At 44.2% G+C, this 20,972-nt stretch overlaps 6 protein-coding genes and 1 pseudogene across 7 annotated transcripts; 2 read left to right on the top strand and 5 right to left on the bottom strand.

The window, feature by feature from the left end:
* Positions 1 to 872: 872 nt before the first annotated feature.
* On the bottom strand, positions 873 to 1,218 carry H4C2 (H4 clustered histone 2). The gene has a single exon (XM_082638752.1). It carries the CDS (start codon positions 1,206 to 1,208, stop codon positions 897 to 899), a length of 312 nt encoding a protein of 103 aa, XP_082494878.1. The 5' UTR covers positions 1,209 to 1,218; the 3' UTR covers positions 873 to 896.
* Positions 1,219 to 5,615: 4,397 nt separating this feature from the next.
* H3C2 (H3 clustered histone 2) lies at positions 5,616 to 6,852 on the bottom strand. Its single transcript, XM_082638543.1, has one exon. It carries the CDS (start codon positions 6,074 to 6,076, stop codon positions 5,666 to 5,668), a length of 411 nt encoding a protein of 136 aa, XP_082494669.1. The 5' UTR covers positions 6,077 to 6,852; the 3' UTR covers positions 5,616 to 5,665.
* Positions 6,853 to 7,315: 463 nt separating this feature from the next.
* LOC309813440 (histone H2A type 1-B-like) lies at positions 7,316 to 7,728 on the bottom strand (the record flags this gene model as incomplete). Its single annotated transcript, XM_082638303.1, has 1 exon — positions 7,316 to 7,728. The coding sequence occupies exon 1, from the start codon at positions 7,706 to 7,708 to the stop codon at positions 7,316 to 7,318; it is 393 nt and encodes a 130-aa protein (XP_082494429.1). The 5' UTR covers positions 7,709 to 7,728.
* Positions 7,729 to 12,326: 4,598 nt separating this feature from the next.
* LOC309814041 (histone H2B type 1-B-like) lies at positions 12,327 to 12,759 on the bottom strand. The gene has a single exon (XM_082639371.1). The coding sequence runs from the start codon at positions 12,726 to 12,728 to the stop codon at positions 12,348 to 12,350; it is 381 nt and encodes a 126-aa protein (XP_082495497.1). The 5' UTR covers positions 12,729 to 12,759; the 3' UTR covers positions 12,327 to 12,347.
* Positions 12,760 to 13,052: 293 nt separating this feature from the next.
* On the top strand, positions 13,053 to 13,451 carry LOC309813819 (histone H2A type 1-D-like; annotated as a pseudogene). Its single transcript has one exon. The product of its transcript is annotated as a histone H2A type 1-D-like (transcript).
* A 965-nt stretch (positions 13,452 to 14,416) lies between these two features.
* On the top strand, positions 14,417 to 14,827 carry H3C3 (H3 clustered histone 3; the record flags this gene model as incomplete). The annotated part of the gene is made up of 1 exon (XM_082639125.1): positions 14,417 to 14,827. The coding sequence occupies one exon, from the start codon at positions 14,417 to 14,419 to the stop codon at positions 14,825 to 14,827; it is 411 nt and encodes a 136-aa protein (XP_082495251.1).
* A 3,958-nt stretch (positions 14,828 to 18,785) lies between these two features.
* On the bottom strand, positions 18,786 to 20,550 carry H1-2 (H1.2 linker histone, cluster member). The gene has a single exon (XM_082637642.1). The coding sequence runs from the start codon at positions 20,512 to 20,514 to the stop codon at positions 19,873 to 19,875; it is 642 nt and encodes a 213-aa protein (XP_082493768.1). The 5' UTR covers positions 20,515 to 20,550; the 3' UTR covers positions 18,786 to 19,872.
* Positions 20,551 to 20,972: the final 422 nt, after the last annotated feature.

Here is a 20,972-nt window from a genome sequence, read left to right as displayed (position 1 = left end):
AACAGACTCCCTTAGTCTAGTAAATGGGAATTTACAAACTCTGCTCAGCTAGAGGTTTAGGGAGGGCCCCCAGTCTGAGGATGAAAATCAGCAATGCCGAGGCATTTTTAAACCCGAGATCACTGGCTTTACGGGGAGTGACGACACTCAGCATGATGCCTGGCTCAAACTCTAGAGGTACCTGAGGCCAAGGTCTGGGGCGCGACCCAGCGGAGGACGGGGAGGTGCTGGGAAGGGAGAGATCATGGAAGGCAGATCTTTCCTGACATTGCTAAAGGCAAATACACTAGGGACTAAACGCTGGCGTCTTGCTGGCAATGTATTTTAATTGATCTGGCTTCTGAGTTCTTGTGAGCGAAGCAGCACCCTCGCAGGTTCTGGCAATTTGTACAAATATTTACTGAACCCTCCCAGGACCAAAAACAAGATCGGCGGCGATTCAGTAATGCCCGCTTCCCAGGAAAGGAACTGCCTCCTCGACGAAACTCGGGCTGGCAATTGATGCTCCTTTTACAGACGATGTTGGGTAGGCAGAATCCCTCCCTCTAGAAAAAGCCGGGGACACCGGGCCATAAGTCCTTCATCGAGGTTACCGGGACTTCCAGACCCCTCTTCATTAGCTTTCCTTAGTCCAGCGTTAGCCCCACCCACAAGCGAGCCCTTGCAGCCTGATTAGGCGAAGGTACCGCTACTCTTAGCAGGTGCCCAAAGATTGGCTGATGGAGACCGGCAATGAAAGCGAACAGTTTGGCCTGTAGTTAAGGCCACGTTAGCCTTAAAACAGAACTTTTTTTCCCAATAGATACGTTTTGAACACGGAAGTCGCGTACAGTTCTTCCTGAGCGGAGGTGGGCGGCCCTGAAAAGGGCCTTTAAAAAAATGTATAGAATGAGACTTCAGCCGCCGAAGCCGTAGAGAGTGCGTCCCTGGCGCTTGAGCGCGTAGACCACGTCCATGGCGGTGACAGTCTTGCGCTTGGCGTGCTCGGTGTAGGTGACGGCGTCCCGGATCACGTTTTCCAGGAATACCTTCAGCACCCCGCGGGTCTCTTCGTAGATGAGACCGGAAATGCGCTTCACACCGCCACGCCGGGCCAGGCGGCGGATAGCTGGCTTGGTGATGCCCTGGATGTTGTCGCGCAGAACCTTGCGGTGGCGCTTAGCGCCTCCCTTACCCAGACCCTTACCGCCTTTGCCGCGTCCAGACATGATCACCTAAGTTGTCGCAAACGTACAGGATGCAATAGGCCACTGCTTGGTCAAGAGTAATTATAAGCTATAGTCGGACCTCGTTGAGAACTGAAAGCGCAGGCGGGAAAAGAGGCACTGACAGCGCCCCTTTGGCTCCGCCCCTCTTGGCAGTGATCCAATGACTATGTGGGAGAGAGAAGCTAGTAAAGAGGTTCACTTTTAAACTCTGGATTGTTTTGCTCCCTTTGCTCTGCATCTGAGGCTGTTTATTTCTTCGGCTGAGAATTTTAGTGGAGGCTTATACAGTATTCTATGGCAAATACTGTACTTTCTCATTCGGGAGGAAGTGACTGTTAGTTGCTAAGGGTAGCAGAATATGACTCCCCATTCCCCCACTCCCATATGCTTCTTTGGCAGGACTATTTTTGAGCTGATTATTTTTTAAAAAACACCATACACAAAAACATTTCTAAAAACAGAGTAGAATTTACTCTTTTGTGAGGGACATTTACATTTATAAAGGGAATTTTAATTTGTGTCTTTTTCTCTGTACCGGGAAGAGAAGGATGACTAAATCACCAGAGGATCTCATCAATGAGGAGGCACTAGGCTTAATTCTGTATAACAACCTTACCCTCCTTGTTCCTTCCCCTGGTAACCTCTCATAACTGGCTCCCACCCACTTCTTAGCTGAAGATGGTATTTAAGGTGGTGGCTTGGGCCAATTTTGGGAGTTTACTCAGTTTTTCTAGGTATTTCTCAAGCCTATGTGAGGTATACATGTTATTAAGCTTCTGTTTGCTTTTCTCTTGTTAATCTACCTTTTATACAGTGTTTCTCAGCCAAGAACTTAGAAGGGTAGAAGGAAAGTTATTTTCCCTCCCTTATAGGTAGGTTGATTGTTTTGAACTGTAGCAGAAAAACAGCAAATGCAGAGGGAAGATTTCTCTGAACTCCCATTATCTGCCTAAAGACAGATCCTCCAAAAGGAACTCAATTGTCATAAATCCCTTCCCAAGGAGTTTCATTAACTAGGGAAGAGTGACACTTATCTGAGGAAAGGACATTAAAAATTGACACCACACCCAGACAAACCTTGGCACAAACTATTGTCCACAAAAATTAATTGTCAATCTAAGAAAGAAATAGAGGATTTTATTAGAGCCAACCTGAGGATTATAACCTGGGAGACAGTCTTTCAGAAAACTCTGAGGACTGTTCTGCTTGTCAGAGGTCAAAGCACAGTTATATAAGTTTTTGAGACAAAGAATCATATATCAAAGTTATATATTGAGTCTACATAGTCCAGACCTTCATGTACAAGGTGAGTAGTGGGGCATCACAATCCCTTACAGGATTGAGAAAGGAATGTTATCTCCTAAGGAGTTACCTTGCTGGAACCAGGAGAAAATGGCTCTTTTCAATGAAGCAGGCATTCCTGTGTCTTCTAAAGAAGTCTGGTCAATCTGTAATGTGCACAATGCACACTAAAGAGGGGTAGTGGCCCAAATAAGCAGAGAGAAAATTTTATGTTTAGAAATTTTCTTGTCCTGCATTAAACATAATTTTATTTGATCCTGCCATACCTCTCTCCCATCTATTCTTCTAAGGGCCCAATCATCTTTCCTAAAAATTATTTACTCTCCCCTAAGAGGCCTACATACATACCACCCCCCAACCCCTTTTCTCTATTAAGATGGTGTTTAAGTCTGAACTTTAAGCCACCTTGAGGAGTTACTCATTTTTCCCTGGGTATCTCCCGCGTATACATGAGGGCTACATGTTATTTCTGTTTTGTTTTTCTCTTGTTAATCTGTCTTTTATTTCAGGGGTCTCGTAGAGGGAAAGTTATTTTTCCTTCCCTACAGCTGTGTGACCTTTAACCTTGCCTTTGTTTTCTTTATGTGTAAAACTGGGTAATGATAACACTGATGGAACTCTAGTGAAGATTTAATTTAGCTACTGTAAGCAAAGCATTGGAACAGAGATTGGCCCATGAAGTCCTATATAAATGTGACTTGTTTTCAGTTGGTATTATTTCTTAAAGATTCTTCCTGGACTTGAGATATTGCCCTAAGGTCTCATCTTTACTCCTAACACAGTATCAATCACACAAAGATGCATTTACTCATGAGGACTGATTTTTAAATCACAGCATCTAAAAAAGCACAAAGCATCAAAGCATTGTTTTGTTTTCATACGACATGTTAAACATGGTGGGTCCAAATATGTTCCTTTGGGCCGTCTCCCAAGGTGCACTGACAATCTCAGGCTTCTAGCTTTCCTGTAGCCGAGCCTGGGGTGCTGTTCAAATCTCCATACCAGTTTCCCACTATTGTGTTAAATCTCTTGAAAACACTCATTGAGCAGTAACTCACTTCTACTGGGACAACTGGAAAGGCTACTACTGAATTTTTAAGTCTGAAAAATTTACCCTGACCTTGACTTCCTCCTCCTTTCCTTTGAGAGTCTTTATAACAAATCAAAACTCATTCTAGACTCCAACAGCATTAGCTGTAAACTTCAACCTGTGGTGTAACATCACTCTGTGGGCCTGGGTGAGAAAAACCCTTTCTGATTGAAGACCTTGCAGCAGCCATTTAAAAGATACAATCGGTACATTAAACACCCCCTTTTGTCTTCAGCCCGACCTCAGTCACTCCCCTAATATAAAATAACAGATGCTTAATGCAATGATATTAAAATGCTGGCACCACCCCCCTGCTCAAAGTGTTCAGTAAATTTTTTTTCACAAATTTGATTTTCTTCCACGTTTGATTTTAAAATGTTTGTTGAATTTTATTTCTAAACTGAGCAGAATCTACGCAAGTAACTAATGCCAAATAAAAAGGAAATTTAGAGGCTAAATTTTGTCTTTATTTCAAATTTCGAAAAATCCTAGAGTATGAGAGAAAATGATACACAGTTCAGGAAAATTAATAGCATTTATATAATGCTATTGTGTCCCAAACTTGATGCATATTATTCTAATAACAACCCTACGAAGTGGGTAGTGTTACCCCCATTTTTCTGATGATGGAGAAATTGATTTAAGATGACACATTAAGTAGTAAAGCTGGGATATGAACCCGGGTAAGCTAGCATCCAAATGCTGCCAGCTTGCAGAGTATACCCTAGAAAAATTAACAAGGTTATGAATTGTAAGACTGTGTTAACCTTTTTTTCCTAGATACTGCACAGTTATTCTGTTGAGGGGCTCAAGTAAATGAAGACTTAAAGCCATATCCATGTTCCTTGGCTGGGGAGGGGAAGGATCAGCCAGTCCCAGCCATTGTCCCCTGCCTATCTGATCCTCAGACAGCAATGGGCACTTTTACTTTTTAAAAGCTATCCTATCAGGCCCTGTACATAAAACACTTTTTCCCCAAGATACATAAAATATTAAAGGAAAAAGTCAAACAGTGTACCATAAGAGCCAGCACAGCAATAAACAAGAAAAATCAAGATACCTGGGCTTCAGCAGGGGCCAAGAGCTGAGGGGAAAATCACCTTGGTTTAAGCCAAGGGCATTGGTTCCTCTGACAGACCCCTTATATGGGTAACAAAGGTCTGTGCCAGGCAGAGGCTTATACCAGTCTGGAAAAAAATAAAATGTTAAAATAAAACAATATACACAGAGAGAAATATCTTTTGTCATTAAAAAAAATAATTATTTTGTAAACCAAAAGTTTTTATTGAAACCCTGAAATGTAAATAAATCCAAGTGAACAACACAACACACATTACTCTTCTGTGTATTTTGAGTCTTGTTGTAGGTGGGAGTTGGGCAAATCATTTTAGCAAGGTGAATCAATTTTCATCTCAGAGGTAGGCAGAGACTACTAGGAATAAGGTATGGAAAAAACTGAAGCAAAGCCTTCGGAATTGGTGGCTGTCATGACTTTCAGCATTCTGTATTGTTTTATAGTTTGTAAAATATAGTGTAAAAGCTACACAATAAAAAGGTTATTTTTCTTCTCACATTTGGTCACTATCCCATGTGTCACTATTCACCCAGTACTGAATCCCCAAACTGAAAAAACGTAAAAGATCAGAGTCAAGTGGCTAAAGTCCTATATTTGAGTAACAACTACAGCAAAGAATTGTGAAAAAATTGTACAGCATAGCATACATACCATGGTACATAGCCCTAGAAGAGACAAAAGCAATGTGAGATAAAGCAATGCAATCAACTGGACTATTTACAAGCAGGGTCATAATTAAATAATGTTTGATAAACTATGCCTGGATGGCTACCTGTTAAGGAAATGTGGTTAGACCCTCGCCTCACACTTACAACTCCAGGAATGTTTGGCTGTGGCGGAAGGGGTTGGGACGGGAAGAATTCTACCCTAACCCACCCTCGTTAAGGGGAGAATTTTACTTGCCTACGGTACAGCTCTTCAAAATGAAGTTGTAGGTGGCTCTGAAAAGAGCCTTTGGGTTTAAGATTGGCACTTAATGGAAAAAGAAGTTTACGCCCTTTCACCACGGATGCGACGGGCAAGCTGGATGTCCTTGGGCATGATGGTGACGCGTTTGGCGTGGATGGCACACAGGTTAGTGTCCTCGAAAAGCCCCACCAGGTAGGCCTCGCACGCCTCCTGCAGCGCCATCACGGCCGAGCTCTGGAAGCGAAGGTCGGTCTTGAAGTCCTGCGCGATCTCGCGCACCAGGCGCTGGAACGGCAGCTTGCGGATCAGCAGCTCCGTGGACTTCTGGTAGCGGCGGATCTCGCGCAGGGCCACCGTGCCGGGCCGGTAGCGATGCGGCTTCTTCACGCCGCCCGTAGCCGGCGCGCTCTTGCGAGCCGCCTTGGTGGCCAACTGTTTGCGCGGGGCCTTGCCGCCGGTGGACTTGCGAGCGGTCTGCTTAGTACGAGCCATGACAAAGCCTCACGATAAGCGTTCGCCCAAATACCAGTGGAAAGCACTCAGCCGCCCTTCTTTTATACAGCCAGGCCACCAGCTATTGGACCCAAGAACATTCAAAACTACCCGCGCCCTCCTCGGATTGGTCCATTTCTGTGCCTGGCCCGGAAGAATTAAGAGCTGCTTTCGGGTTGGTGGGTGAATCCTAAACCCTGCCGTTTAACTATAGCGACTCCGACGCCCTGAATCCTAAACCCTGCCGTTTAACTATAGGGACTCCGACACCCTGACGTCATTTTATTTACGCTTTCGCTTCTAAAACGTACAGCAAAATTACACAAAGCAACGCGGGCACCACCAATGGATTGATTTTTTTTGTGGGTTTTTTTTTTTTTTTTTTTTTCGGTACTCGGGCCTCTCACTCTTGTGGCTTCTCCCGTTGCGGAGCACAGGCTCCGGACGCGCAGGCTCAGCGGCCATGGCTCACGGGCCCAGCCGCATCCGCGGCATATGGGGTCTTCCCGGACCGGGGCACGAACCCGTGTCCCCTGCATTGGCAGGCGGACTCAACCACTGCGCCACCAGGGAAGCCCTCACTTTTCTTTTTTTAAAAGTATAATCACCAGATATTTTGGAAGTGCTTAGAAAAATTAGATGGGCTGCATCTAAAATGATACTCAGATTTTCTTGAGTCTGGCACAAACATTGTGGAGTCAGGAAGATGTTTCTGACACGAGCGCGAAGTACCAAGGATCTGTAATTTACTCAATCCCTTCAGGAAATGTGTAATATTTTTATAAAGTTGAATAGATGCAGAGGTTTTGGGTGTTCAAGTCAACAAAAAATGTTGAAGGTTAACTTTGAAGAATACAGCGCTTTTCACTACACTGAAAGTGAGTATACTTTCCTCACTCCAGTGCAAAAACTTTCCAAAAGTCACTGCTGGAACAAGGAGGAAAGTAGTTTGACTATAAACTGATTCACCTGTAGTTAATCCGGTCAGTTTAAACTGGTGTGGCTTTCTTCTAAAGCTAGTCATTTCGCACATATTCTTACTGATTTCCCTAGGGACACTCACTTATTAGCTGTGATTTTTCGCCTGATGTCACAACCCTCATATGGGCAAAACTGAAAAGCATAACAAGCTCTTTAAACGAAAAAGGTGGGTGGCTCTGAGAAGAGCCTTTGTAAGTTGCCTTTTTTTTTTTTGGATAATGGAAAACAAAAATGCCGTGCAAGAAAATAATAAACACTTTACTTGCCCTTGGCCTTGTGGTGGCTCTCAGTCTTCTTGGGGAGCAGTACCGCCTGGATGTTGGGCAGGACGCCGCCCTGAGCGATGGTCACGCGCCCCAACAACTTGTTAAGCTCCTCGTCGTTGCGAATGGCCAGCTGCAGGTGGCGCGGAATGATGCGCGTCTTCTTGTTGTCGCGGGCCGCATTGCCCGCCAGTTCCAGGATCTCGGCCGTCAGGTACTCCAGCACCGCCGCCAGGTACACCGGCGCCCCGGCACCGACACGCTCGGAGTAGTTACCCTTGCGGAGCAGGCGGTGCACCCGGCCTACGGGGAACTGGAGCCCAGCTCGCGAGGAGCGGGTCTTAGCCTTAGCACGAGCCTTGCCGCTCTGTTTACCACGACCAGACATAACGAATAGACCACAACTTAAAAACCTTCAAAATAAATAGCAAACAATAAATAAAACAGCGGCGAGAGCAATATTTATACTAACCAGAGGTAGGCTTGTGCTAGTCTCCCATTGGCTACTATTAAGAACCAATGGGAAATCAGAACCTGCATCCTTCATTTGCATACAAGGCTTCCGTCTAGTGTGAGTTTTCTCTTTGATCCAATTTCATACAGTCTGGTGGGCTTTCAATACTGTTGATAATGGAGTTTATTTGGTTTTTTTCAAAGCACTGTTCTAAATGCAATCAGAAGCAGGAGTGATTCTTCTTATTGTTCTGACTTTTTGCTATTGAAATTGTGACTCATGATTTTTGGAAAGGAATAAACGCAGAACAATTTCGAAACATAATATTTAAAAGGGAGTTACTTCTATGCCCAGTGTTACTCTAACTCTTCTAACTCTTTAACTCTTTTGACAGGAAAGAGGGAGAAGAGGAAACAAATAATTTTTTGTCCTGGCCCAAGTCTTAAACTATCTGAACAATGAAAACTGAAGGCAAGAATTGGAAGATCCAGCAAGTCTTCCGTTTCATTCATAGCTTACCTATGAGGCATTCCAGGATCACCTGGGAGGTATGTAGAGTGAGTACTGTCCTCATTTTAGAGATTGCGAAACTGAGAGACCCAGCTTGTTTGCCTTTGCCAAGGTTAATGGGACCAAGGACAACAAAATCCTGGCTGAAAAACTTTGTCGTAGTTCCCGGTGACACTCTCAACCTTCCTACCCTCCCTCTTTTTTCACTTGGCTACCACACACAGGATTCTAATTACTTTAGAAAACTCCATCATTCTCCATATCGCACTGAACTTCTTGCAGTTAGAGTGAAAATTTTGCAGCACATAAGGACTCCTAAGAAATGAGAGAACAAACACCCCACAGCACATAAATACTCAAAATGAGATTACAGTATATTACTATAAAACACTATATTAATATTATTACAGAGTGTTTGGTCTTAAGCTCTCATGTTGAGGAACATAAAATTAAGAGAAATTACCGAGGGAGATCTTGCTGTTTTTTCTTTTAATGGTCCATGAAATAGAAATAGATGGGGCCCAGATGGAGGCGGATTACTATTTCAGGTATTTTTGAGGACTCCAGCCTAAAAGTCTTCTAACTAACAGGATGGTAAAAGGAACAAGAGCCTGGGTGTGAGAAAATTACTTCTAAACCAACTCGGTCAGAGAACTATATTTCGATCCAGGCAACGAAGCAGGAGAGTAAAGATGCTCACTTCCTGTTTCTTTTTTACCTTCTCTCAAGTCTTTTGACTCCTATGACGTTTTCTCTTAACAATATTCACTTCCTTTTTTATTATTTATTATTATCTTCACCATGGACAACAGCAATATACATCAACACTGGCTCAGTGTCTGAAATGTTTCAAAACCTGTGATGGAGATGTAAAAAGGTATCTCAGATGCTGCCTTGAAGACTTCATACTCTCTTTTGAAAAGGGCAGGGGGCAGGGAACTGGGGGGTTGTATACCTGAAGTTTAAATAGTACAGCATTTTTTTGCATCCAAAACTGAAGGTTTTAAGCAATAAATATTATAAGAGCACATGGAGAAGAGTAATCACTGTGAATTAGAAGGGTCAACAGAACTCGAAAGAGATGTACATTTAGCATTTATTCAACATAAATAAATAGTGCCAGAGTGTTCTAGGTGATGACATGGTGTGCCCTTGGGGTCGCTGGGCAGGAAAAAATTTTCCTCTACCCTTCTAGGTTCTTCTGGCTGGTCTAAGAATTAAATTGACATGAGACAAATTAACAGGAAAAAATTAAATTTCATTTCATTTGTGGGTCGGACACAATAAGAAAAATGAGACCCAAGGACAAGTTAGGCAGTTGAGGCTTGTTATGCCATCTGAGAGAAGAGGTTAGGGGCTTGGGACTTCAAAGGGTAGGAAGGCAGTTCACAGGAAGATGAAAAAAATAAAATGTTTTGTGAACAAATGTTTGCTGGGCCAAACAGAAACAATGGCACCCAGAAAAAAAAATTTAATGAACAGTCTTTGCTAGGTTCCCCCCTGTCTGCACACCTCGTTCACACCTAGTTATCTAGGGTGAGAGCTTCCTTCCTGGAACAGGTTCTCTATCTAAACTTCTTTTAGGCATTTAGGGGTAAGGTCAGAGGATCTTCTTGTATCTTTTGGGCCTTGATTGCTTTCAGCTCTAAATTCTCTGCATGCCAAAGTGGCACATCTTGGGAAGGCCTGCCCTGAAACCCATCACTGCCATATCAGTTTAATTATTAGACCAACCGAAGAAAATTGTTCCCCCTCCTACAGAGGCCACATGGGGATCCTGGACTTCCACCCCCTACCCAGCAATAACGAGGCACCTCTTCCCTGTCAATGTCAAACAGGCTGAGCAAGAAACTTGGATGCCATGCCCACCTGACAATGAGGCAGTGCCCCTCCTTCTACCCCAGGCGGGAAGGGGGCTGGGAAGGGGGGGGGGGTCTCTTAAAACCATAAATTTAAATAAATCTAGAGTCTCATAACAATACCCAAAATGCCCAGGATAAGTTTATTTTAAAAAAAGATCACTGTCATACCGAAGTCTCCATTTGAGTGAATAAAGATAATCAACATATATTAAGACCAAGAGACACATATGTTAGAATTCTCCAACTAGGATTCTAAACCAGCCATCATAAAAACACTTAAATGAGCAAAGTTGGTGCCTCATCAGAATCAGCTGGGGAGATGTATGAATTTTTTTTCTGGCTTCTCACAACTCCCCACATAGTTTTGGAGTCTAGCCCTGAGTCCAGGAATCTGATTTTTAATTTCCTTTTTGCTTGTTAAAGATCAGCCAGGTATCAGTATAGAGGTCAAAAGGGCCTAGCCTTGAGTTAGGGGACCCAGGTTTTGGTTTGGGCTTCTTATTTAAGGGTATAGTTTTAGGTAAAATATCAACTATTAGGAAGAAGCGGGAGAGAGGAGAGAAGAAAGAAGCAAGCAAGTAGGCAAATATTATGAAAGACAAGATGGGGAAAAAATAATTCTTACCTCAGGAGATCATTTTGAAGAGGCTGAGATATTATTTCCCAGATCTCACCCCTCCAGGGAGTTATTCTTAAACTGCAGCTTGAATTCAACAATTTTTTTTTACGGGGGTGGTGGGGGGTAGTTATAATCTCAAAAACAAAAATTTCAACTTCTAAGACAAGCTTCTCTTTCACAACTATGTTTTGTGTAATCTTAGATAAGAAATGCTTCTCATATAGCGGTCAGCTGATTTGTGTGGGAGCTGGGAAAAGATCATTTAAATTTAAATTTTCTTTTAAAAGTGGTCCTTTTTCAGAAATTCTACTTCAAGTTTTACTTCTTCATCCAGACACACTGTTGTATGTCGCCTACATACGGTGCTCATAGACCAAAGGAAAAGACTGTCCCCACCTTTTTAATAGGCAGTCAACTGCTGCCCCTTTTCCCGGCTCTTTTTCCCCTCCCCCAGCCCCAGGCCTAGCCCAGGCCCAACTGACTCCTTTTCCTCAATCAAGGCCCTTCCTATCGGGATTATTTTTGGAGTCGCGGGTTCTTTGAAAAAGGTTTCCAAGAAAAATCTGCACATTTTCCTCTCCAACTGGGGCCCTCCCGGTCTGCGACGAGGTGACACCAGATGGGGAGGGCGGGAAATTCAAATCCTTTGTCCCTCCTCGAGCTGGAGTGCCACCCTTTCAAGCTCTTCTAGTGGCATCCCTGAACGGTAAATGATCCAAGAAACGGGAGCCCAGATTTCAGAAATGAAAGAAAAATTGCAACGGCTTTAGATTAGCTGTTGCCATCAGTAAACAACTCTGATGCGAAATTAGAAAATCTCACTTCAACCGTTTGAAGAGAGCTTGAGGTAGTACCCTATAGAAGGGCCCACAGCTTGTTAAAGGAACAATAAGCAATTTTGCTTACTGTTTCTACAATCCCAGGGGAGTTCAGGCTCCCGGAGAAAATGCCACTACCTGCCCTTTGTTCCGTAGGGACCCCTCCTCTCCTCCTCCCGCTCCCCCACATCCCCTCCCCCCTCACACCTCCACCCCGCTCCCCCGCTCCCCCACAACTCCCCCTCGCCCCCCTTACCCCTCCTCCCCGTTCCCCGTCCCCCTCCCCCTCGCCCCCACCCCTCCCCCTCGCCCCCCGCCCCTCACCCCCCGCCCCCACCCCTGAAAAGACAGCCTGGATAACCATCTCCTCAGGGTCTCTACTCTCTGAAATCCCCTAACCGCTTCCTTACCAAGGAGGGACATTCCCATCACCATTAGAAATTTCAGGAGGCTTTGTAGAAAGGAGTGAACACTTCCAACAGCTTAATAAGCATCTGGAAGTTTAATCCTTGGGGAAAAGATGAGATTTTTGGGTAATGCGACACAGTAATTCATGTGTTTTAAAGCCGATAAACCTTCCAAGTCGCTTGGGGCTCTGGCTCCAAAATTGCTTCAACTATCAACACCACGGGAAAAAACAACTGAAAGTAAATATAACCAGTAGAGAATTGCACTCATCATCAAAAAAACAGAAGTTTCAGCTCTTCTTCGACAAAGTGGGTGGCTCTGAAAAGAGCCTTTGGATTGAGTGCCTATACAAGCACTTACTTGGAACTGGTGTACTTGGTAACGGCCTTGGTACCCTCGGAAACAGCATGCTTGGCCAGCTCCCCAGGGAGCAGTAGGCGCACAGCCGTCTGGATCTCCCTAGATGTGATCGTGGAGCGCTTGTTGTAATGCGCCAAGCGCGACGCCTCACCCGCGATGCGCTCAAAGATATCGTTGACGAACGAGTTCATGATACCCATGGCCTTGGATGAGATGCCGGTGTCTGGGTGGACCTGCTTCAAAACTTTGTATACGTAAATGGAATAGCTCTCTTTACGACTACGCTTGCGTTTCTTCCCGTCTTTCTTCTGCGTCTTAGTGATGGTCTTCTTAGAACCCTTTTTAGGGGCTGGAGCAGATTTAGATGGCTCTGGCATAGTTCTTCCGAAGAGCTGTAGTAAACCTCAATCCACCTCCACAACTAAAATTAGTAATGAGAGGAGTTCAGAACCCATTTATTTATAGTCATTCAATGCAAATGAGCAATCAAGAGTTCTCACTTTTGATTGGATAGAGCAGAACTGGTTCACAAAGGGCGGGAGGGACGTATTTTATGCAAATAAGGGATACACAATTTGTTTTTCTATTGGATAGAAAAGCAGCATACTTTTGACCAATCGGATAGCTTACTGGGGCATCCCTGTACTGTCTGTAAAATGATTTGTTCATATGTCATCCAGCGTTTTCTCCTTTTGCTCACAATGTTTGTTGTTAAATTGTATAAGGTAATTACGTCTGGACGTGGTGAATAAGTAGGCAAGATTCGAGCAAAAGCTAAAACTCGATCTTCCCCAGCTGGTTTGCAGTTCCCAGTAGGCCGCGTACACTGGTTGCTCCGTAAGGGCAACTACTCCAAACGGGTCGGTGTCGGGGCCCCCGTGTACCTGATGGGCGAGATTTTGGAGCTGGCGGGCAGCCCGACCCGCGACAACAAGACGCGGGTAATTCCGCGCCACCTGCAGCTGACCATCTATAATGAGGAGGAGCTCAACAAGCTGCTCGGTAAAGTCACCATCGCTCAGGGCGGCGTCCTGCCCAACATCCAGGCTGTGCTGCTGCCCAAGAAGACTGAGAGCCACTGCAAGACCGAGGGCAAGTAAAGCCTAGACAAAATACGAAATTCTTTTTTATAAACTGTCTAGAGGCTCTTTTCAGAGCCATCTACATTTTTATTAAAAAAGCTGGTAGCCAGGTATCTATCTCTGTTTTTTTAAAGACAGAGTGACGTCAAAACACTGACTTCCAGGGAAATTGGACTTCCCACAAGAATTATTTTAGTGCATACCGGGTGAAACTTCTGTAGTCAACAAAAACGTTTCTAAAGAGGAGGCAGAAGCATCGCTCGGGCTTGAGAATAACAAAAAGCAAAGAAATTTTCCTTTTGCCAGTAATAAACCTGTTCGGGCTTTCAAAGTTGTAAAGTTAAGAAAAATCTATTTTTTTCTGACGAAAGTTTGGCTGCAGTCCAGTGTGTATCTGTCATCAAATCGGTCTTTACATGTGATTTTTTGAATCATCCACTCAGTGACACTGCCATGTAGTTTCACAAAAGAAAAACTCAGGGTTAGGGGAGCTGTGATGACCAGAGAAAGTGGCAGTCCTGGCGGTTCGAGATTTATTTAAACCTACCCCAGCTGTCTGGGGGAGAAAAAACAATTGTACTCAGTTTAGTGTGTGGACCAGCTGTATTGACAACCGGCGAGCGTGTCAATATTGACACGCTGAGAATATTGAGAATATCAGGGGAACTCATCAACTGAATCGGAAGTTAACATGGTCCTTAAATGTCTCGTTATGCACGCTGTAGTTGGCGGCAGGATGAAATAGAACGTATGAAAATTCCTTCAGATCCCAGAGGCAAAAAAAGGCACCGGGAATGGGTGGTAAAGGAATTCATCCAATCAGATTCTTTAGTAATTACTTCTCCTTCCCGGTCACGTTTCAGCCAATGGTTTTATCGCGCGGTACTTTTGAAAAACTACAAGACCAATCAGGATGCTTCTAACTATATTTAAAGACAACTGACTAAGACTGCAACAGGACAGTGGGTGTGTGGTCACTTGTCATGGCTCGCACTAAGCAAACCGCTCGCAAGTCCACCGGCGGCAAGGCCCCGCGCAAACAGCTGGCCACCAAGGCGGCCCGCAAGAGCGCGCCGGCCACGGGCGGCGTGAAGAAGCCGCATCGCTACCGGCCCGGCACGGTGGCCCTGCGCGAGATCCGCCGCTACCAGAAGTCCACGGAGCTGCTGATCCGCAAGCTGCCGTTCCAGCGCCTGGTGCGCGAGATCGCGCAGGACTTCAAGACCGACCTTCGCTTCCAGAGCTCGGCCGTGATGGCGCTGCAGGAGGCGTGCGAGGCCTACCTGGTGGGGCTCTTCGAGGACACCAACCTGTGTGCTATCCACGCCAAGCGCGTCACCATCATGCCCAAGGACATCCAGCTTGCCCGCCGCATCCGCGGGGAGAGAGCATAAAGAAAGTTATCTTCCTAATTGAAAAAAGGCTCTTTTAAGAGCCACCCACAATTTTACTTAAAGGCGGTTGTGACATGATTGCTGAGGTGTTAGAAGTCACTAATGGTGGAAAGCGTATAGTAAAAATTCAAGTAAGGGAATTTAGTATTCATAAAATCCAAAGTAAGCCTTTATTCGGGTTAGAGTTATTCAGGGAATTATCTCATAATTAAAATGCTGTCTTCAGGTCAATTGGTCTACCTAAAATGGAATTGTAGCTCAGGCAATAGGAACTGACCTCAGTACTCACCAGCAGAGATCCACTAAATTTATGTAACCTTAAGACTTGCCTATGCATCTTAAAATCAAGGGGGTTTGAGATACTGAAGGGTACCAACTGTAGAGCTTTTTTTTTTTTACCCATGCCCCCTTTTAATACAAAGAACATTTACTTAAATGTTAATTTAAAAACAAATTTCCACATATTGATGTACAATGTAACTGAAGGAGCAGATGGTTTTCTGAGGCTTAACGCTTACACAACGCGGTGACTTAAAACTACAAACAAAATTACAAATTAGATACTGAATATTTATAATGAGAAAATAAATTAACAAATTCCAATTTTACAAAAAGACAAAACCATAGCTATCACAAAATTCAGAAAAATAGCACATTTTATTAAGTTGAATACACACTGCAATGCTTTATTTTCCTATATTTTTGACAGCATACACTGATTCCCTCTTTAAAGGAAAATTGTTTAGTAATATTTTCTATAGAGTGTAGACAGTGGGAAGAGAATTCAGTATTCCCTCTAGGGTGGTTGATCACAATTTGTTTTAGTCCCTTGATAACTTAGAAGAATTTCAGCTTCAAAGCACTGTAGGTGATGTCAAGTTTTTAGGATCGTTTTCAAATTTGGAAAATCCTCTGTCAAACTTCTTTCATATGTGAATTGTAAAATTTGGAAGAATTCTTCACAGACTAGCTTCTGGCTCTATACATTTCAAATCTCAATTCTCCCCTATGCATTCACTCCCAGTGCTGGGTACATGGATATATGACATCTAGTCCCATATTTTCTTGCCATTAATCCAGGTGAGTTTATCAGTGGGCAGTAGGAGTATTCCTTGAAGCCATTCTTAGATCAGACTGGCTAGCAACAACTGAACTATCAATATATATGAGCACATCTGCACATCACTTTATATGTCATTAACCCCAAACAAAATATAGATGCAAGTAAATTTTCTCAAGTCCCAAATATTCTCATCAACATCCCAGCATAATCAGACAAAAGGTGAATTGTAAAAGAAGAGAAGATTGAATGGAAATAAATGGTTTTTACCAGCTGTGATTAAAATCTGTCAACATTACAATTTTTAAAAAAGTATTTATTTATTTATTTTTGCGGTACGCAGGCCTCTCACTGTTGTGGCCTCTCCCATTGCGGAGCACAGGCTCCGGACGCACAGGCTCAGCGGCCATAGCTCACGGGCCCAGCCGCTCCGCGGCATGTGGGATCTTCCCGGACCGGGGCACGACCCCGTGTCCCCTACCTCGGCAGGCAGACTCTCAACCACTGCGCCACCAGGGAAGCCCAAAAGTATTTTTTAAAATGAGGGCAAGTGAACATATTATACTCCCCGGGGCCCCTCCCAGGATCTTGGAAGTACAGGGTCTGACACTTGAGTTTCATTAACTTCAGGGTAAATCTGCTTCTCAGCACAGGCAATGCTTTTCCAAATTACACATGGCCTTCCTTGCCCTCCTACCACTCTGTTATACCACACCTCAGCAGAGTGCCCTGTTGCGAAACACTGGTCTCGGATGACTCAGGACTCTGAGATAGAGTCAGCATAATTATAGGATCAGGTCAGCATAATTATTTCCTTGGAAACATCTAGATTCTACTCCAGAGCAAGTATACTCTTGTGTGCTCCTTTCAGCGTTTACTATAGATCTTTATTGTTCAAGACGGTAGCCAATAGCCATATGTGGCTATTGAGCGCTTGAAACATGGCTAGTCCAAATTGAGATGAGCTTAAGTGTAAAAATACATACCAAATTTCAAAGAGTTAGTATGAAAAATAGAATTTAAAATCTCCTTAATATTTTTACCTTAGATGACTTGTTGAAATCTTTTTATTTTAGTGGGTTAAAATATTATTAAAATAGATTTTACTTGCTTTTTTACTTTTTTAAAATGTGGCTACTAGAAAATTTTTGATTACTTATGTGGCTCATTATATTTGTGAGGAACAGCACTCATACATGGAGGATAATTATACTGGCTCACATAACTCATTATGTCCTTAATGTGACCAAGCCTCAGTAATCATGGCACCTACCTCAAGGTGCTGTGAAAAGAATGTGTTTGAAAATAAATAAAGAGTGTTCAGCAATAGTGCTTGGCACCCTTGTAAATTAGTGCTCAAGAAATGCTAGCTGTCAACACTATTGCTGTTACCACTGTGCCCTATATCCCTGTTCCCTTCTGAAATTCTCTAATGATGTAATCACGTCTTGTACTGGACCTGTTCCTCTCTGGCATGGATTTCAACCACAAAGTTACCTTTTACAGCTCCCTCAGGCTTAGAAGAAATAAAATCTAGAGCACTGCCTAGGGGAAGTAATGGGATATTTAATTTTTCATCCATAAGAGCACTATGTATGTACAGAAAAAAATTTTTTTACAATAATGCATTACAAGGAAACTTTAATTTCTGTGTGCACTTCCAACGTACATGAACATTTCATGAATTTTCCTCATTATCAGTCAGCAGTTTAGTTTATGCAGTATTCACTGCCATTTTTGGCTAATCAGCCATGTTTGGCCAATTATTTGAGTATATTATTGCTGTTGTCAGTATTATTTTATAATAATAAGTGAATACTGAAAATAATATTAATAATGTCAAAATAAAATATAGGTTTTATAAACTAAACAAAATCGTGACAAAGACCTTTTCATTAAACTAGCCAATTTTTAGAATTGAATGAATGTCTTATTAGACCCAAGCCAGTAAACTATGTGAACAGTTGTGAGGGAATGGAACAAAATTAAAGAACAAGGACAAAATTGAGGAAACATTGTTGAAGACCCTCTAAAGACTAGATAAAATTAGAGATTTTTAACAATAACTTAGCTCTCTGTGAATGAACTCTTCCTGCAGCCTTACTAAAGAATGGTTATATTTGTTTTTGAGGAATATGTTTTACTTGAAAGTAAAGGACATGTTTCAACTATGCAAATACATTTGCAGGAAACATTCAATGATAGGATCAACTGTATATAAACCCAATAAATTTACACCCCAAAGGGCATTCACAAGAGGTTTGAAGAAAAATTAGAGAATCGACTCTCTTTGCTTAGGTTGATTCCTTCCCTGCCTCTTAGAGCTGATGTGAAAATCAAGCAAATGGGTGGAACTGAAATTATTTGAAGGAGAAAGGGAACATAGAAGTACATGGTGCTATTACTATAAGCCCTATCTGTGATTATATTTGGAGTGTCTTTATTAGGTCTCCTGGTTGTTGCAACTTGACCCAACCTGAGCTAAGTGGAGAGGCCCCGGTGGCAGGAGTTCAGGTGGCTCAAAGAACCAGGAACTCAGAAGATGTCAGGAACCCAGATCTTGCAGCACTCTCTGTACACCTCTCATCTCTGCTTTTCTATGCACTTTGGCTCCATTCTACTCTTTTTATCCACTAGATCTCTTGGTTTCTCCTACACAGTGACTAAGACGAGGAATGCACTCCATGGCCACTACCACTAATGCAGGAAATAACTCAACTCACAGATTCGTCCTTGTGCCAATGGTTGAAGAACTGAGCTGCAGGTCTGCAGAAGCCCCTGACCCTGGAAATTGCCTTGAGAAATTCTCTGCCCACCAGAATAGAAATAGGATGCTGGACTTTCTCTACCCAGGAGAAATGCCATGAATATAAAAGAATCCACATATAATGCTGTTAATGAAAACTAAAGCCCTTTATTAGAGACATCACCTCCCCCCCAATACACACACAATTTCCAAAACTTTACCAATATATTTTTTCTCCTTCGCGTAGAAAATTTTGGATTGCACAAAAGTGCGTTTAAAGCATCTTCGATTTTTAGATGTTGAAGCCCACCTAAAATGAGAATCCTTGACTGGCCAGCCAGGACAAAATGGCCGACTAAAAGTTGTTTTTCATACACTCAAATCCATCACACATTTGTTGAAAGTTACACGATGCGAGGAACAGAAAGATCCCTGGTCCAGCCTTGCCCTGGGTGGAAGAGTCATTGCCACCGCTGTAGTAGTTTTTCAAATGTTCCTTTGCTGCCACAGCCCACAGGAATTAACAAAAGAATGCAAGGCAAGAGCGTCTGCACCCACCCTCCTCCCAGGATCGGATGATACCAACGCCCCCGAGAGCCAGCAACTTGACTTTCGAAACATGGAAAATGTCCGAAATACCAGATACATTTCTGTATCAAGCGAATAGTGCTAACCCAACGGAAGGAAAACAAACATTGGAGACTAAGGATGGAGGCCGGCCACCATCCAATTAAATACATGGTGAAAATCACAGGCTGGAGAAGTGAGCCAACCCGCGAGCAGGGCGGGACTTTTGAATGAGTTCTTAGCTTAATCGGAGTACCCCGTTAAGACTAAGAAACTGGCTGGATTTCTTTGTGGTTGTATTTGCTGTTCACAGGAGTGGAGCGGGGCAGGCAGATAGCCCAAGTACGCAAGTCTCCGGACAGCGCTTGTAATTGCTGACCAGGAGACTAACCAAAAGCACCGCAGAGCAAGGAGCAACCCACAGGGATGGTTCTATGCCCTGCAACCCCACAGCAGTCACCCTCCCAAGCCCTCGCTGCCCATCTTAGGGTAGCGTGAGCAGCCTTCTGCAACGACTCCTGCGCAACCTTGATCTAGATTAAATAGCGAAAAGTAATATAGGTATACAGAAATAGCAAGTACGGAAGGAGGATACAGGTCTTTTTTTTTGAGATCAGTAGTGGCTCTGAAAAGAGCCTTTTTGGGTTTTAGAAGCAGACGATTATTAACAACCTACTTCTTTTTGGGTGCAGCCTTCTTGGGCTTGGCAACCTTAGGCTTGGCGGCTTTGGTCTTCACTGCCTTCGCTGCGCTCTTGGCGGCCTTCTTGGGTTTAGCAGCTTTAGCTTTCCTTGGACTCTTGGCAACTTTCTTGGTCACAGTAGCTGCGGCTGGCTTCTTCGCCTTCTTCGGGGTCTTCTTGGCGGTTTTTTTCGGGGTGGCCGCACCCGTGGCTTTCTTGGGCTTCTTAGCTGCCCCAGCAGCCTTCTTAGGCTTGGTCGCACCTGCCTTCTTAGCCTTGGGCTTGGCTTCCCCAGTGGCCCCCTTCCTGTTGAGCTTAAAGGAGCCGGAAGCACCGGTGCCCTTGGTTTGCACCAGAGTGCCCTTACTCACCAGGCTCCTAAGACCCAGTTTGATGCGGCTATTATTCTTCTCCACATCGTAGCCCGCGGCCGCCAGCGCCTTCTTGAGCGCAGCCAGAGACACACCGCTCCGCTCTTTGGAAGCGGCGACAGCCTTCGTGATGAGCTCGGACACCGGCGGCCCAGACGCCTTCCGGCGCGCCCCGGCCGGCTTCTTGGCCGCCTTTTTCTTAACCGGGGTCTTCTCCGCAGGAGGCGCGGCGGTGGGAGCGGCAGGAGCGGTCTCCGACATGCTGAGTGCTGAAGATCTAGGACTCGGGTACAAGTGGCAAGTCGCCGATGGAACTACGCTTGGGCCGGGCCGCCGTATATATAGAGCGCAGGCGCGCGCTGATTGGTGCTCCGGTCGCCCGCCTGGCTGGCAGGCTCTGAGCCGCCGCGGTGCGCCCAAGTTGTGTTTGTTCCACTTCACAAAAGGGGGAAAATATTAAAATACGCAGCACCAAATCACCCGAGTTTGGTCGGGAAAGGATCCGAGAAGCCTCAGGCTTCGTGCTCTCCATTTATTTTTTCCGCAACCACAAAGACTACTCGTCCAGTCGTCCCCAACTCCCCCAACTCCTAGGGAAGTCCTGGGCAGTCGGAGACCACTTTCTGTTTTTCTTCTAAATTACCTGTTCGCTCCTTTGCCCCTGAAAGTTCTTTTTCTCAGGGGTGGTTGGGCACATGCTTCCCTTCTTTTGGAGCCAA

The sequence above is a fragment of the Mesoplodon mirus genome, assembly GCF_964341445.2.
Source record: "Mesoplodon mirus genome assembly, chromosome: 12".
Taxonomy (NCBI): Eukaryota; Metazoa; Chordata; class Mammalia; order Artiodactyla; family Ziphiidae; genus Mesoplodon; species Mesoplodon mirus.
This window is presented reverse-complemented; position numbering and strand designations above follow the sequence as displayed.

Coding starts and splice junctions, on each gene's coding strand:
- H4C2 (XM_082638752.1), bottom strand. CDS start 1,208: ATGTCTGGACGCGGCAAAGGCGGTAAGGGTCTGGGTAAGGGAGGCGCT.
- H1-2 (XM_082637642.1), bottom strand. CDS start 20,514: ATGTCGGAGACCGCTCCTGCCGCTCCCACCGCCGCGCCTCCTGCGGAG.
- LOC309814041 (XM_082639371.1), bottom strand. CDS start 12,728: ATGCCAGAGCCATCTAAATCTGCTCCAGCCCCTAAAAAGGGTTCTAAG.
- H3C2 (XM_082638543.1), bottom strand. CDS start 6,076: ATGGCTCGTACTAAGCAGACCGCTCGCAAGTCCACCGGCGGCAAGGCC.